Source organism: Gadus morhua, chromosome 16 (assembly GCF_902167405.1).
Source record: "Gadus morhua chromosome 16, gadMor3.0, whole genome shotgun sequence".
NCBI classification, from domain to species: Eukaryota; Metazoa; Chordata; class Actinopteri; order Gadiformes; family Gadidae; genus Gadus; species Gadus morhua.
In genome coordinates this window covers 876,256-891,255 of record NC_044063.1, presented here as the reverse complement: position 1 = coordinate 891,255, position 15,000 = coordinate 876,256, and the positions used below count along the sequence as shown (strand labels likewise).

At 52.3% G+C, this 15,000-nt stretch overlaps 2 protein-coding genes across 2 annotated transcripts in view; both read left to right on the top strand.

Annotated features, from left to right (window-relative positions):
* Positions 1–3,369, top strand: part of prkd2 (protein kinase D2) — a 21,695-nt gene extending 18,326 nt beyond the window's left edge. Inside the window, exons 16-17 of the mRNA XM_030337373.1 lie at positions 1,353–1,438; positions 1,803–3,369. Of these exons, the coding sequence (XP_030193233.1) occupies positions 1,353–1,438; positions 1,803–2,027 (311 nt within the window). The 3' untranslated portion in view covers positions 2,028–3,369. The remainder of the gene's footprint in view (positions 1–1,352; positions 1,439–1,802) is intronic.
* A 256-nt stretch (positions 3,370–3,625) lies between these two features.
* Positions 3,626–9,573, top strand: gpr184 (G protein-coupled receptor 184). The gene is made up of 2 exons (XM_030337442.1): positions 3,626–6,317; positions 8,234–9,573. The coding sequence occupies exon 2, from the start codon at positions 8,312–8,314 to the stop codon at positions 9,374–9,376; it is 1,065 nt and encodes a 354-aa protein (XP_030193302.1). The 5' UTR covers positions 3,626–6,317; positions 8,234–8,311; the 3' UTR covers positions 9,377–9,573.
* The last annotated feature ends 5,427 nt before the right edge of the window (positions 9,574–15,000 follow it).

The following is a 15,000-nucleotide window of genomic DNA, read 5'->3' as shown; positions in this document are numbered from 1 at the left end:
TTGAACAGGGGCCTTGAACAGGGGCCTTGAACAGGGACCTTGAACAGGGGCCTTGAACAGGGGCCTTGAACAGGGGCCTTGAACAGGGGCCCCGAACAGGGTAACTCAGAAAGAGGGATTCCATTACCAGTGTAATGGAAATGCCCATAAGACTGTTGTTGGCTCAACACCAAGACACCTGAGCCCTTAGATTTACCTCTTGGAACAATCCCTCCGTTTTCACCTCTTAGGGCCTCTGTTCAGCGCTCACTGCTGTTCAGCGCTCACTGCAGGGGCCTCTGTTCAGCGCTCACTGCTGTTCAGCACTCACTGCAGGGGCCCCTCTTCAGCGCTCACCGCAGGGGCCCCTGTTCAGGGCTCACTGAAGGGGCCCCTGTTCAGGGCTCACTGCAGGGGCCCCTCTTCAGCGCTCACTGCTGTTCAGCGCTCACTGCAGGGGCCCCTGTTCAGGGCTCACTGCAGGGGCCCCTGTTCAGGGCTCACTGCAGGGGCCCCTGTTCAGCGCTCACTGCTGTTCAGCGCTCACTGCAGGGGCCCCTGTTCAGGGCTCACTGCAGGGGCCCCTGTTCAGCGCTCACTGCTCTTCAGCGCTCACTGCAGGGGCCCCTGTTCAGGGCTCACTGCAGGGGCCCCTGTTCAGGGCTCACTGCAGGGGCCCCTCTTCAGCGCTCACTGCAGGGGCCCCTCTTCAGCGCTCACTGCTGTTCAGCGCTCACTGCAGGGGCCCCTGTTCAGGGCTCACTGAAGGGGCCCCTGTTCAGCGCTCACTGCAGGGGCCCCTGTTCAGCGCTCACTGCAGGGGCCCCTGTTCAGGGCTCACTGCAGGGGCCCCTGTTCAGGGCTCACTGCAGGGGCCCCTGTTCAGGGCTCACTGCAGGGGCCCCTGTTCAGCGCTCACTGCAGGGGCCCCTGTTCAGGGCTCACTGCAGGGGCCCCTGTTCAGGGCTCACTGCAGGGGCCCCTGTTCAGCGCTCACTGCAGTGTCAGAGCAGGGGAGAGGGGCGGCTGCCCAGTCACCCAGTCAGGATGTGGCTCGTGGTCTCGCTGTGAGCCTCAGTTCCTCTCAGGGCTGATAAGAGGTGAGAGAGAGAGAGAGAGAGAGAGAGAGAGAGAGAGAGACTCACCAGGACAGAGCAGGGGAGGGGAGGGACTGCCAGAGGGGCTCGGTTCAGCTCAGTGTGGCCCCCCCTTGATGGAGCGTTGTGGCTCATCAACACAGGGCTATGTTTAATGTCTCAGCCTGCCTCGTGGTGCTGTGACTGGCGGTAGGTGAGAGCGGCCCTGGGTGGTGCTGACCTGGGTGGTGCTGACCTGGGTGGTGCTGACGTGGTGACCCTCTCTCCTCTCTGCAGCGATCGATCTGATCAACAACCTGCTGCAGGTGAAGATGAGGAAACGCTACAGTGTGGACAAGAGCCTGAGCCACTCCTACCTGCAGGTAAACACACACGCCCGCACGCACACGCACACTAACAGGGATACCACACTCAAATATCATCAGAAGGTCAACACTTCTCTAGAAGCTATCTGGCCCCTGAAGCCGGAGGCTGAATCCAACGTTGTATCGTGTGAGCTGAACATAAATTAAACAAAGTCTCAGCAGAGCCACAGAGCCAGCAGATTGAATCCTGTCCTGACTGATTCGTCGGCCCTGTCCCGGTCTGGGGACTACAACATCAGTGGGGCTCTGTTCTGCTGAGCGGCAGTAAACACACGCTCCCTCGTGGGGCTCCTAAACACACCAGCTAATGCCGGCCCCCTGAGCCAGGCGGCGTCCCCACTGACCTCCTCTCTCCGCCCAGGACTACCACACCTGGCTGGACCTGCGGGAGCTGGAGACCAAGCTGTGCGAGCGCTACATCACCCACGAGAGCGACGACACCCGCTGGCAGCTGTTCGCCCGCGAGAACACCCTGCCCTACCCCGCCCACCTGGTGGCCGCGGCCCCCGCCGGGATGGGCTCCGACGGCGAGGACGCAGAGGACGGCGACATGCAGGGTCTGACCGAGAGGGTCAGCATCCTCTGAGCGGGGGCACAGGTGCAGCTCCGGGGGCGTCGAGACCCGGACCCGTTGGTGGAGCTCTGGCCGGAGGATGGGGTGATGGGGGGGGGGGGGGGCAGAGGGATTAAAGGACAGGGGACAGACGGCCCTGAGGCGGAGTGTTCCCAGGCCCCCGCCAGAGGGAGCCTCCCGCCTCCCGCCTCTCGCTGAACGCTGTCGTGGTTCCTCTGATCACTTACGCTCCGCTCTGAGCGGGCCAGACCGACTGGAGTGGTGACGTCAGCCCCCAGCCCCGGCCCCGGCCCCGGCCCCGGCCCCGGCCCCCGGCCCCGGCCCCGGCCCCGGCCCCGGCCCCGGCCCCCGGCCCCCGGCCCCGGCCCTGGCCCCCAGCCCTGGCCCCCAGCCCCGGCCCCCACTGGTCCTTTAGGGGTCGCCCCTGATCTGGGGCTCCTGAACCCAGGCAGGGCCGTTAGCCGTGGTCTGAGACTGGTCCACTTCCTCCAGGTCCTCCAGGTCCTCAAGGTCCTCCAGGTCCTCCAGGTCTAAGTCCTCCAGGTCTACGTTCCCCAGGTCTAAGTCCTCCAGGTCCTCCAGGTCCTCCGGGTCTAAGTCCTCCGGGTCTAAGTCCTCCAGGTCTACGTTCTCCAGGTCCTCCAGGTCCTCCAGGTCTAGGTCCTGAGAGCTTTCTCCAGGAGGGACGGTCCACCTCCAGGGAGCGGAAGGAAGAGAGAATGAATCCCACATTTAAAAAACTGAAAATGACCACAAACTAAGTGTCATCATGAGTCTGGCTTAATGTTGTGTCTTCTTAACGCCCCCCCCTTGGGGAGCAGAATGTTGATGGTTATCAATCACTTCCTGTATTCTGGTAACCACAGAGGCGGCAGCAGATACATCTCTGAGTCTGTTTCTGGAGAAAAGGCTTTGCGGTCGCCTCATACGTACACACGGGGTGAAGCCACACCGCGTGAGCGTGTCAGGTGACGCAAAGCCTCTGATGGGAGAGATGTGCAGATGTCTGTCTGCTCATGGCTAACGGTCATGGCGTCATGCTTTGTCAGCTGATCATATTTGACCTAGATGTAATATTATATATTACATAGATGCTGTTCCTCCATCTCCCCATGAAGTCCTGGTTTATTGGATAGAGCAGATAGGCCCAGAGTGGCTGACCACTGTCTCCATGTCAGGCTGATAGAGTTTATTTTAAGTCTAGATGCTTCTACTCCTTACTTACCACAAGCAGGACCTGTTGTTGAACCCTATAGCCGTATCCATGTAGTGTCAAACGTGTGTAGAGAATGTATGAGATATATGTGGATCCTTCTAGCATTTGTAACTACAATACAGGCATTGAACCATATCACATCCTGACTGGGCTGTCTGATTCCTCTCATTATTTATTCATGCATTTACGTAAGTGACCCACAAGTTCCTCCTCTTCTTTTGTCCCTCAAAGTCTCATGGACGGAATTCCCGAAAATCGGACAGAAGGCCTCATTAGATTAGAAAGATTTGCGCGAAAAAACACAAAGCGATAAAAGCCGAAAATCGAAATAAAATGATGTTTCTGTAATAACTAATAATGTTTTATTTTACTATATTTTAAAGCGAGAGAATAAAAAGCAGAGCTCGTGGGGGGGCCCCGGACGGAACATCCGGTGTGTCGCGGGGGTCCCGTCGGGTCACGTGGCTCCCGATCGCTGGGGTGTTGAACTAGGGTCGGAGCTGAGGTCGGCCAGCAGTCGGACGACACGTAGCCGCTGTAGGAGAGAGAGAGCACGTCCCTGGATCAATGGGTGTGCGAGTGAGAGGCTGTGCTAAGCCCTGGAGTGGACCTGATTTACATAGGAGGCCCGTAGCACCGCACGACACGAGTGGACCTGGCGCGTCTGCAGGCAGAGATAGAGTACCGCTCTCTTCGTTCGCTGAGAGCCCTTTAGCCGGCTGAGAGGGGTCCTCTCTGCCCCTCTCCTGCACATCCATCCCCGTCGGGGAACAATCCTCTCCGGTAAATGATACCTTCTGTCTCTCCCTCTCTCTATTGCAATCGTACATTATGCAGGGTTGTCGTTCGTTGCCTTGCCTTCCGATTGACCGTGCCACTTAGTAATTACCGACTGATACTAAGTGGAGTATAGATATATTATATATAGAAATATTTCTATGCACCCATTGATGAGTGTGCGGTGGAAGATAGCCCACTTAGTGCGGCCGGTGGAGGTAAATGGCAGTCAGACATCAGGCACCGCGTTGTAAACAGCTCGGCTCTGGCTCCATCAGGGGCCTTGGATCGCCTCCCGCGGTGGGAAAGAGCAGAGGGAGGTAGGGAGGGGGGGAGGTAGGGAGGGGGCGGGGGGGGGGAGGTAGATATAGAATTATGGAATAGTAAATGGCGGGGCTTGGTTTCAGGGGTACCATAATCAATATTGTTTTTAACCAAAATAAAAGTTGTTTATTTATAAATGGAATGTAAGGAATGAATAGCTTTAAGCACATGCACTCATACAAACGCATGCACACACACATACACGCATGCACGCACGCATACAAGTATGCACTTGCACATGCACACGTACACACACACGCCCGCACGCAGAATGCATATCTCCAATATGTTTTCCTGTGGCTTCTTGCTGCCAGCCTTATTAGGTCATGGCTCTTAAGCTGTTCTCTTCTCCCAGGAACACATTTGTGGGACAAAATATCAAAATACTTCCTGTGTAACGTACCCCCCCATCCCCTCCGCCCCCCACCCAGGAAGGAGGAGAGGTGTCCGACCCCCGAGAACACATCCGGTGGCAATGTTTACCACAGGTGTGAGGGGGGGAAGAGATCTCTCAGTTTACCAACAACTCGTCTCAGAAGGGTGAAAGGGTGAAAGGGTAAAAGTCCTGTCAGTATATTAACGACATCGTCTCAGAGATGTGCACAAGTGTGAAATAGATCTCTCAGTTTATTCACTACAGTTTCAGAGATGTGAAAGGATTAAAGCAATCTCAGTTTATTAATTGTATACTCTCAGAGATGTGAATGAGCGAAATAGAGCTCTCACTATATTAACTACATATTCTGAGATATGTGTGAGGGTGAATTGTCCCTCACTAACTACAGTCTCAGAGATGTATGAGGATGAGGGAGATCTCTCACTACTAACTACATAGTCTCTCAGAGGGGAAAGGGTCAATAGTCCCTCACTGTACTAACTAGGGTCTAAGGGGTGTGTGAGATCTCTCACTGTACTAACTAAGGTCTAAGGGGTGTGTGAGATCTCTCCCTGTACTAACTAGAGTCTAAGGGGTGTGTGAGATCTCTCACTGTACTAACTAGAGTCTAAGGGGTGTGTGAGATCTCTCACTGTACTAACTAGAGTCTAAGGGGTGTGTGAGATCTCTCACTGTACTAACTAGAGTCTAAGGGGTGTGTGAGATCTCTCACTGTACTAACTAGAGTCTAAGGGGTGTGTGAGATCTCTCCCTGTACTAACTAGAGTCTAAGGGGTGTGTGAGGGTGAAGGAGATCTCTCACTGTACTAACTAGGGTCTAAGGGGTGTGTGAGGGTGAAGGAGATCTCAGCCTCCGATCCGGCCCTTCCAGATTCCTGGAATATTCGGGATGCCTCTGTCGGACACAAGACATAAATCAAACTCACATTATTCATCTTAAATCCCTCCCTGGCAGCCATTTTGAACTATAAACCTGATAAGTAGGAATTAGAGGAACATTCAGAGTATGAGGTCCATATACTTAAGGGAAAAGGTCAGTGAGGACGCCATGAGTTCCCGCTTCCTCCCTCCTGCTAGCTGCCTGTGCCAGCGGAGCTATGATCTAGACGTGGCTGAGGTCCCTGGCTGCGTCCCGCCTTGTATCTTGCTCTGTAGTCACCCCTCCATCTGGTTGTATCCACTACATCTATCCCCACACCGCAGACACCCGCCCCACGCCAGCTGCTTCCTCTCTACACGGGTGCAGAAGCTCCCCAGCCTCCCTCCCCTCATCGTCCTCTCCTCCTTGCGCTTATTGTACGTCTCCTCCTCTCTCTGCTCTGTCAGCGTCCGGAGAGCGCTCACATTGGGACGCCCGCAGACCGAGAGCAGAAGTGAGACACTCAGCTTTTCTACTTCTTTTTTCGTGGTTTTGTTTTTTGTTTCGCTGGATGATGCATTCCTGATTGCGTTAGGGAGAAGTGGTGAGCCATTTGGTGAGGGTTTGACTGGCCGGTCAGAGTGAAGAGCTCACTGTGTTGGACAGGAGTACATCTGAAGTTCTACGGCTGTTTCGGACCACTTTCCACCCCTGACGTCCCACCACAAGGTAAGAACTTTCAGAACTCTCTGGAGTGTTTCTTGTTGATGAAAAACTTGATGGAGTAACACTAACAACAGCAAACCAGTGTTTTTCCTACATATGTAAGAATAAAAAATCGGAGACATTCAAATAGCCCAAAGTATAGTGACACTCAGGCCTGAATGTTTTCTATTCGAAAGACAAAGACAAAGAAGAGAGGATATGACAAATGTATTCTTGAAATAGAAAATACTGGGTATTCATGAAACCAAAGTTAGATCAGCCTATTCAATCATCAGCCAATTGATCTGCATTGTGAACAGGAGGTTTGGCAGGCGATACCCTTCTGGGGAAACAGAGACATTACAAACCTCATGAGGCATCGAACCAGGTTCCCCTGTGGATACCTGGTGACACATAATGGAAGGAATTGGTTGGCAAGAAACAAATCTCTCTGACTGGAATCAATTATTAATTTCTGTGAAAGATTAAACTTTTCAGAGTTGAAGATGACGTAGGGGGAAACCCAGGTGGATTTTTGTCATTCTTTTCCAAATGATGACCAATATGGTTCTGGTTTTCTTCAGCCCTCAGTCGGCACCTGCTAAGGGCTCCATAAGTAGGCCCTCAGGTCACCCTAAGGGCCGCTCTGTGATTGAGTCTGGCTGCGAGCGGGCTCTGGCTGCGAGCGGGCTCTGGCTGCGAGCGGGCTCTGGCCAGTCGCTAATGGCATCAGATGCTCTCCGCTCTATAAACAGACCGGGCAGGTGGACCACTGCCCAGCAGATGAAACAATAGCCGGACGCCGCGCAGCCGTAGCTTCAGGGAGGGCAGGATGATAGGGGATGCAGATCAGTACGATATGACACGTAGAAACACGTTCAGAATGCTGCGAGGCTCAGAGAGCCACTCCTAGTTTTAAGTCGCTACGCAGCGTAAGGAAAGCGAAGGGAGTGTGATGGTGTTGATGGAGGGGAACATGTGAACCTCATGGTCATTATGTGTGTGCAGAGTGTTACCATGCACTTCTGTCTGAAAGGAACGAACCATGGCATCCATTATGAGACACTCTGAGTGTATTCACATTCAATCATTCAAGAAATGTATTTACTGACACTACCATGTCAAATCCCTATTAATCTAAACCATCAAGTAATTGGCAACTCTTAAAAACAAACGCATATTCTATTAAACGTAACTCCGACTCCGGTGCCAAAAATGAAATGAAATCATTTGTTAACTGATGAAGGTTACTATATGAAGCCGAGTGCCTAAAGCGTGTTCTAATTGAAAAGCTAGTTTTCTTATGAAATGTAAAATTCTTTGATTAGAGCACTATGCAAATGTAGATCTAGTGATTGATAGTGTGTGTGTGTGACCGGTCTGCCACTTATCTTCAAACCATGCAGGGGCAATAACGCTCGCAATCTTAGACACTATTATGCGAGAGGCATAACCAGGAACTAATCTAGACACTTAGATGGGAAGCTGATGCTTCTGCATCTCATTTATATGTAAAGGGACACTTGCTCTTTGTTGTCGCTTGAAAAAGAGATTCTGAGGCATTTAGACAAAGCACTGCAGTGCCTGATGAGGCGCTGGGCGGGTTGTGGAGCAATGAGGAGAACAGAAAGAGTGATTTGGTCATCCCATCCTCACCGGCTGCAGGCTGCTCTCTCTTGGAGCGATAAGCCCTCGGCCCTGATGGCACAACAAGGCCCACCATCTCCGGCAATGAAAAGCGTTTCATACTCCAAATAACACTTAATAGCACTTGAGCTGAACTCAGGACAGAGTAGCCCAGGACCTCCCTTCAGGCTCACGGACTGTGAAATAGGATTTGGGAAGTAGTGGGGGGAAGTATCCATCTGGCTGAGTGAAATGATAGCTCTGCCGTTGCCCTAATTGTCCCTTCGTAAAACCATATCCCTTCTGAATTGCAGGAGCACTTCATTCTAACTGGGCTCGGACAGGGCTGTACTCGCTGAAAAGGAAACCAAAACAACGTCCCAAAAAAGACAATGAGCCTCTTGTTGTCCACGGCGACCACCGGCAGCGTGATCGCGACCACGAACGCGACCAACAGCAGTGGGAAGTGTGTGGACATCGAGGACAGCATCATCAGCGACCTGCTCATGGGGCTGTACATCCTGGTCTTCATCTTCGGCCTGACCTTCAACGTTCTAACCCTGGGACCCATCGTCCAGCAGGTGAGGAGCCGGAACGTCCTGGGCATCTTCCTCCTCAACCTGTCCCTGTCCGACCTGCTGTTCATCCTCACCATGCCGCTTTGGATCAACTACTACTACCACAACCACCACTGGGGGCTGGGCGTGCTCTCCTGCAGCATCGCCGGCTTCTTCTACTACTCCAACATGTACATCAGCATCTTCCTGTTGTGCTGCATCTCGGTGGACCGCTGCCTGGTGGTCACCTTCCCGCTCCGCTTCAAGACGAAGCGCACGTCCTGCTACGCCTGGATGGCCTGCCTGGCGGTCTACGCGGTGGTGGTGGTGCTGCATATCATGGTGCTGGTGAAGGACAACCTGACGGACGCCCACGACGAGCGCAACGGCAACGACCGCTGCTACGAGACCTACCCCTTGCAGGCCCCCGTGGCGCTCTTCAACCTGCTGCGCGTGGGCCTGGGCTTCCTGCTGCCGCTGCTGGTGCTGGGGGTCAGCTACTGGAAGGTGCTGGCCACGGTGGGCCAGAGCCCCGGCCTCAGCGCCCAGGGCAAGAGGAAGGTGAGGCTGCTGTCCTTCGGCGTCATTGGCATCTTCTCGATCTGCTTCGCGCCGTACCACCTGCTGCTGCTGGCGCGCTCGCTGATCTACTACCTCAGCCCGGACACCGGTCCCCAGGGGAGCTACTGCTCCTTCGAGCAGGTCATGCACTTCCCCTTCTCCTGCACGCTGGCCCTGTCCAGCCTGAACTGCGTGGTGGACCCCGTGCTCTACGTGCTGGTCAGCAACGGCGTGCGGGAGGAGGTGTTCTGCTGGAGGCGGCACAAGAAGACCCCGGGCGGCGCCACCTGCTCCCTGAACCGCTACACCAGGACCACCGCCACCCCCAACCTCATCTGACCCCTAGAGGACCCCCAACTCCAGCCTCATCTGACCCCTAGAGGACCCCCACCCCCAACCTCATCTGACCCCTAGAGGACCCCCAACTCCAGCCTCATCTGACCCCTAGAGGACCCCCACCCCCAACCTCATCTGACCCCTAGAGGACCCCCAACTCCAGCCTCATCTGACCCCTAGAGGACCCCCACCCCCAACCTCATCTGACCCCCTAGAGGACCCCCACCTCCAGCCTCAGCTGACCCCCTAGAGGACCCCCACCCCCAACCTCATCTGACCCCTAGAGGGCCCCCACCCCCAACCTCATCTGACCCCCTAGAGGACCCCCACCCCCAACCTCATCTGACCCCTAGAGGACCCCCACCCCCAACCTCATCTGACCCCTAGAGGACCCCCACCCCCAACCTCATCTGACCCCCTAGAGGACCCCCACCTCCAGCCTCATCTGACCCCTAGAGGACCCCCAACTCCAGCCTCATCTGACCCCCTAGAGGACCCCCACCTCCAGCCTCATCTGACCCCTAGAGGACCCCCAACTCCAGCCTCATCTGACCCCCTAGAGGACCCCCACCCCCAACCTCATCTGACCCCTAGAGGACCCCCACCTCCAGACTCATCTGACACACACCGGGTTGTGGGCACGCGTGTGTGTGCGTGTGTGTGCGCATAAATGCGTGTGTATGTGTGTGCGTGCGTGTGAGTCTGTGTGTGTGTACTGAAATGCGTGGATGTATACTGTATGTACGGTTTACATAAGTGTGTATATTTGAATGTGTATCGTATATTTATCTTCAAACGTATATGCATTCCTGCGTTTATGTATAAACTATTTACATACCGTGCATGTGTGTAGGCCTGCCGACCTCAAGGGCTGCAACCATGGTAATAGCATGCAGGTCAGTGATAAGGAAATATTTCTGTGTGAGCGTTGCATATGAACGATAGACACGGTGTACTGTGTGTACTGAGGTCTCGAATTGTCCCAGAGTCTGGGTTGGAAACCAAGAAGGACATTTGCACGAGTAAAGGACACTTTCTGAAGGGGCTCATAATAAGTTTTCTTTTACACGCTGGTGATTTGAAACCTATTCCTTACTGTCTACTAGTGCTGGTGGAGTTAGTTTGATCCGCAATCCGACGCTTACAGATCGGTGATTGTTCCGTTCTTTAAGCTCTATCGTTGGAGGTCGTGGTGGTGTTGATGGTGATAGCTATGCTGTACGACAGAACCTTCCAGGGACATGACCCGTCGCTATGAGCTTGAATAAGGAGCCCTGGAACAGTCCCTTCTGCACATCCTCTTGTTTCAGTCAATGTCCACCAGCCACCTGTGTCTGTAATCTTACATATTAGGAATGTTATGAGGAACGATAAGTGGAGAAACATAAGGCCTGGCATCATTCAGGCCCTGCCTGTGCGCTACTCTGAACAGCACAGATCATACCCTACGTGGAGGCTGGGAGGGACAGCACTGGCACAGTGTGTGTTTGGGAGTGTCAGCAGATGTATTTCCTACCATATAAATCATATTTCAACTAGGATCGATGATGACTTGTACTCAAGTTATTTTTAAGAGCACACATTTTGCCAGACGTTTGGGTTCAAGAGGGGATGACCAATCCCTTGAGTATTCTGCAGCTTGGACCCCCTCCATTGACAACGTCGACTGGAAAGGGAAAGAGGGGAAATCTGTTGTTTCGTAACCCCAGACTTGTACTGTGGCCATTGTCGTATGGTGAGTCACTTCAAGAGAAGAAAAGAAAACATGTTTGAATATTAAGAACAGTCTTTATACTGAAACTATAACTCACTTCTTGCTGACTTTTAAGGGGGTATAAAATCCCCAGAACATGCTGTAAAAATGTAAAGAAGTAAATATTAAACATGTAAAAAAAATATATATATACAAAAATAGAGACATATTTGAATTTGAATGTGTGTTTATTTGTATACGTACTCTGTATAGACTGGTTACTGTGCATCACCATGGCTCACACACGCCCTAGTCTAGACCTTGTTACTGTTAACTTAGTAGTATTACTTACCAACATATGTCGAAAAGTTGACTGTATTAAGTTACTTCCCTGAAAACGACATGTCTGACAAGACCCAGATTAACTGCTCTCACTTCCTCCACTCAGAGCATTTTGATACGCACAACATTTCAGAGGAAGGTTAAAAAACTACATCCTCTTCAGTGTCATCTGTTCTGAGCACACAGTGGCTTAAAGAGGTTCATACTTTTGGGCTGCAGATAATATGCTGCACTCAACAGAAAACATGTTCACACCTCCATCTCCCACATCTCCCACGCTGTAGCTGCTATGCAGTTATTGTTCATGTTTCAGAGCTGCATTCTTAGAAGAGCCATCAGCCAGATAACCAAAACACACACACACACACACACACACACACACACACACACACACACACACACACACACACACACACACACACACACACACACACACACACACACACACACACACACACACACACAGACACACAGACCAACGTATACTAGATCCCATTAGTGCTTGTTGGATTCCATATTGTATTATTTATGCATTCTTTCCTCTCCCATATCAATAAGGACCCTGCGGTGTCGTCGATAGCAGCAGAGTGCTCTGCCCTCTCGCCTGGTTGGCTCCTCTAAGACTGCCAGCCCCCTGACCACTCTGAACACATGAGGACATGAGAGGGTTATAGTCTGTCCTCCAGGCGTTACCCAGGCCTATACCTTGGCCTGTGTATGGTGTACTGCATGGTAAACATAGTACTTAGAATGGTGTAGCATCTTACCCTCGCTATCTGTGTTGTACACAGGGAATGGGTTAACCTAGTGATGGTTAGTGCTTGGCCCTCGGCCCTATGAACATCCTTACGGTACCGACAGTGATATATTGTTGTTCCTCTTTCTTCTGATAAATGGACTTATAGTGGCTCTGGATGAAAGCGCCTGCTACCTTCCATAGATGGAAATGTGACTGTCTGTCCTCCAGGCTAAGGGAAGACTGAACCAGGCTGGCAGGGAGACAGGTCCCAGACTTCCCAGAGTCCAGTCTTTGTCTGAGGGGATTGATGATCTCTCTGGTCTGAGAGGACAGGAATCCACTATCGGAGGCTTTCTCTGACACAAAGGCAGCACCCACACTCACCCGCAGGGTGTTCTGTTACTATTGAAATATGTGGAATAGAGTCCCACAACAAGACCTTTCTTTAACGTGGAATAGAGTCCCACAACAAGAACTTTCTTTAATGTGGTATAGAGTCCCACAACAAGACCTTTCTTTAACGTGGTATAGAGTCCCACACAAGACCTTTCTTTAACGTGCTATAGAGTCCCACACCAAGCTGGGGGCGGGGGGCTGAGGGGGGGGGAGCAGCCATAGGTACTCAGGGGTCCGTTCCCTGGTCTGCGAGCCCCCCCTGGGAGCCCACACCAGTACGGGGGTTTACCTGCTGGTCGTTACACTGACCCCCCCTGACCGGCTGGGCCGAGCGCTCTACACAGCCGGAGGAAACGTGTGTTCTTTAATCGTTGTAATAATCAAACTCAAGCCAGATAAACCCTCTGCCTCTCATCTGCCAGTCACCACTGAGGACACAACAATGTTTCTTAGCAACGTGAGATGCGAGAGAAACAACCTGTTTGCAGGAGCCAAACGATGCATTTACCGCCACAGAGTGGATCAACAGGACCGATCTGAAGAGCCCACGCATCGCTGCGAATAGTAAACAACACAAAGACCGCACCACCATCCCTCCATCAGAGGAGTGCTCCTGCGGTTCTCTTTGTTATTTATGTATTTGCTGCGATGCTTCTGACGCCATGTGGGTTCAGATCCTCTTCAGTGAGGAGGGGGTTGCTGTCTGAGCTTCTTGTTTCCCCTTGTTTCCCACACGACGGGCCAGGGAATGATGAGGAGGCGATGATCAGGGTAATTATTCTGCTGCAGAGAGCAGACGGAGGGAGAGGGGCAGAGAGGACTTCACCAGGAGACACACTCTTGTAGACAACAAACAAAAACACAATCTCCTCCTAATGGAGCCTTCCTCTGCGTCCCCTCTCCCCCGTGGGGGGCGGGGTACAAAGTGTCCTCTTTCAGAGAGAGGCAGCCTGCCTCTGACACGCTGCTGAGAGGAGCGTTAGCCTTCACTTTGCAGCAGGCTTTGCTCAAACGTCTCAATTAGTCTGTGACTTTGACAAACCAGGGCCTTTTGAAGATTTCTGAAGATCTCTTTGGTGTGAAAATGAATGGCATAGATTCAATATCGCAGGGCAATTCCGAAGGACCTTTCTCCGGTGGAAGGTAAAAAGACGTCAGCCTGCAGTGACAAAGTGAACCAACATTTTTTCTTAATACGCAGAATAATGGGCAAAAGGAAGCCAGGCTAATGGGTGTAGAAGATGAAATGCTATTCACCGTGTTGGCAATTTTGATGAGGAAATTATTATTTTATTGAAAAAGACGTCATCACTATGTGGAGATTTAAAAGGTGGCCCCTGGTGTTCTGAGGTAACTGTGGTGGCAGCTGATGTTTGTGCCTGATGAGAAGGGCAGGTGTAGGACAGGGTGATCCTTAGAGGTGGTAGTCCTGGGCTGTACTGATGTATTTCTCCAAAGTCCGCCCGCAGAACAAGCTGTATTAAACCTTCACTAGCCGAGCTTTGATCCTCAGCGACGCAGAGTGAATCAAGGATCAGGCAGGAGCTGCGGGCGTTTCTCTGAAGGAAACAGAGAAACCTTCCTCCTTTCTCCAACACATCTCTGTGTCCCCAGCCCCAGAATGTGATTAGATGCTAATAGATCCATCAAACGGGACAGGAAACAGCAGCTCCTCTAATGGGGGCCTGACCCCACGGTTGGGGCTGGCTGGATAATACATAGAAATTACTTTATTTCATTTCAGCAATTCCATTCAATTTGTAAATCCGTAGATAAATAAATAGTTTGTCTTAAACATAATTTACGAAAATAGACAGAGGACAGAATTTTACATGATTCTTCTTCTCCCTTACCTTTTGTACTTTGTGTACGTTTATATTTGTTTTAAATTAGCCTCTAGAATATGCAAAAAAATCACTGGGTCAATTTGCAGAGGTATGACCCAACAGACCGATGATGATTTACTTTACAAGACGGAGGAACGCCTTAAAGAACAGCATCACCGAGCGGGAGAGAGAGGACCGACCCAGTACACCCCTGAGACCAGTGAACAGACTGGTCTGGGACCAGTGACTAGACTGGTCTGAGCCCAGTGAGCAGACTGGTCTGAGGCCAGTGAGCAGACTGGTCTGAGCCCAGTGACTAGACTGGTCTGAGCCCAGTGACTAGACGGGTCTGAGCCCAGTGACTAGACGGGTCTGAGCCCAGTGAGCAGACTGGTCTGAGCCCAGTGAGCAGACTGGTCTGAGCCCAGTGAGCAGACTGGTCTGAGCCCAGTGAGCAGACTGGTCTGAGCCCAGTGAGCCCTGTCCCAGACCTACCGTGACGATCAAGACCCCTTCTTCAGCCCGTCACCACCGTCTCCTGCACCACCTGCACTAACACCACCACTAACACCACCACCACCATCACCACCACCACTAACACCACCACCACCACCATCACCAACACCACTAA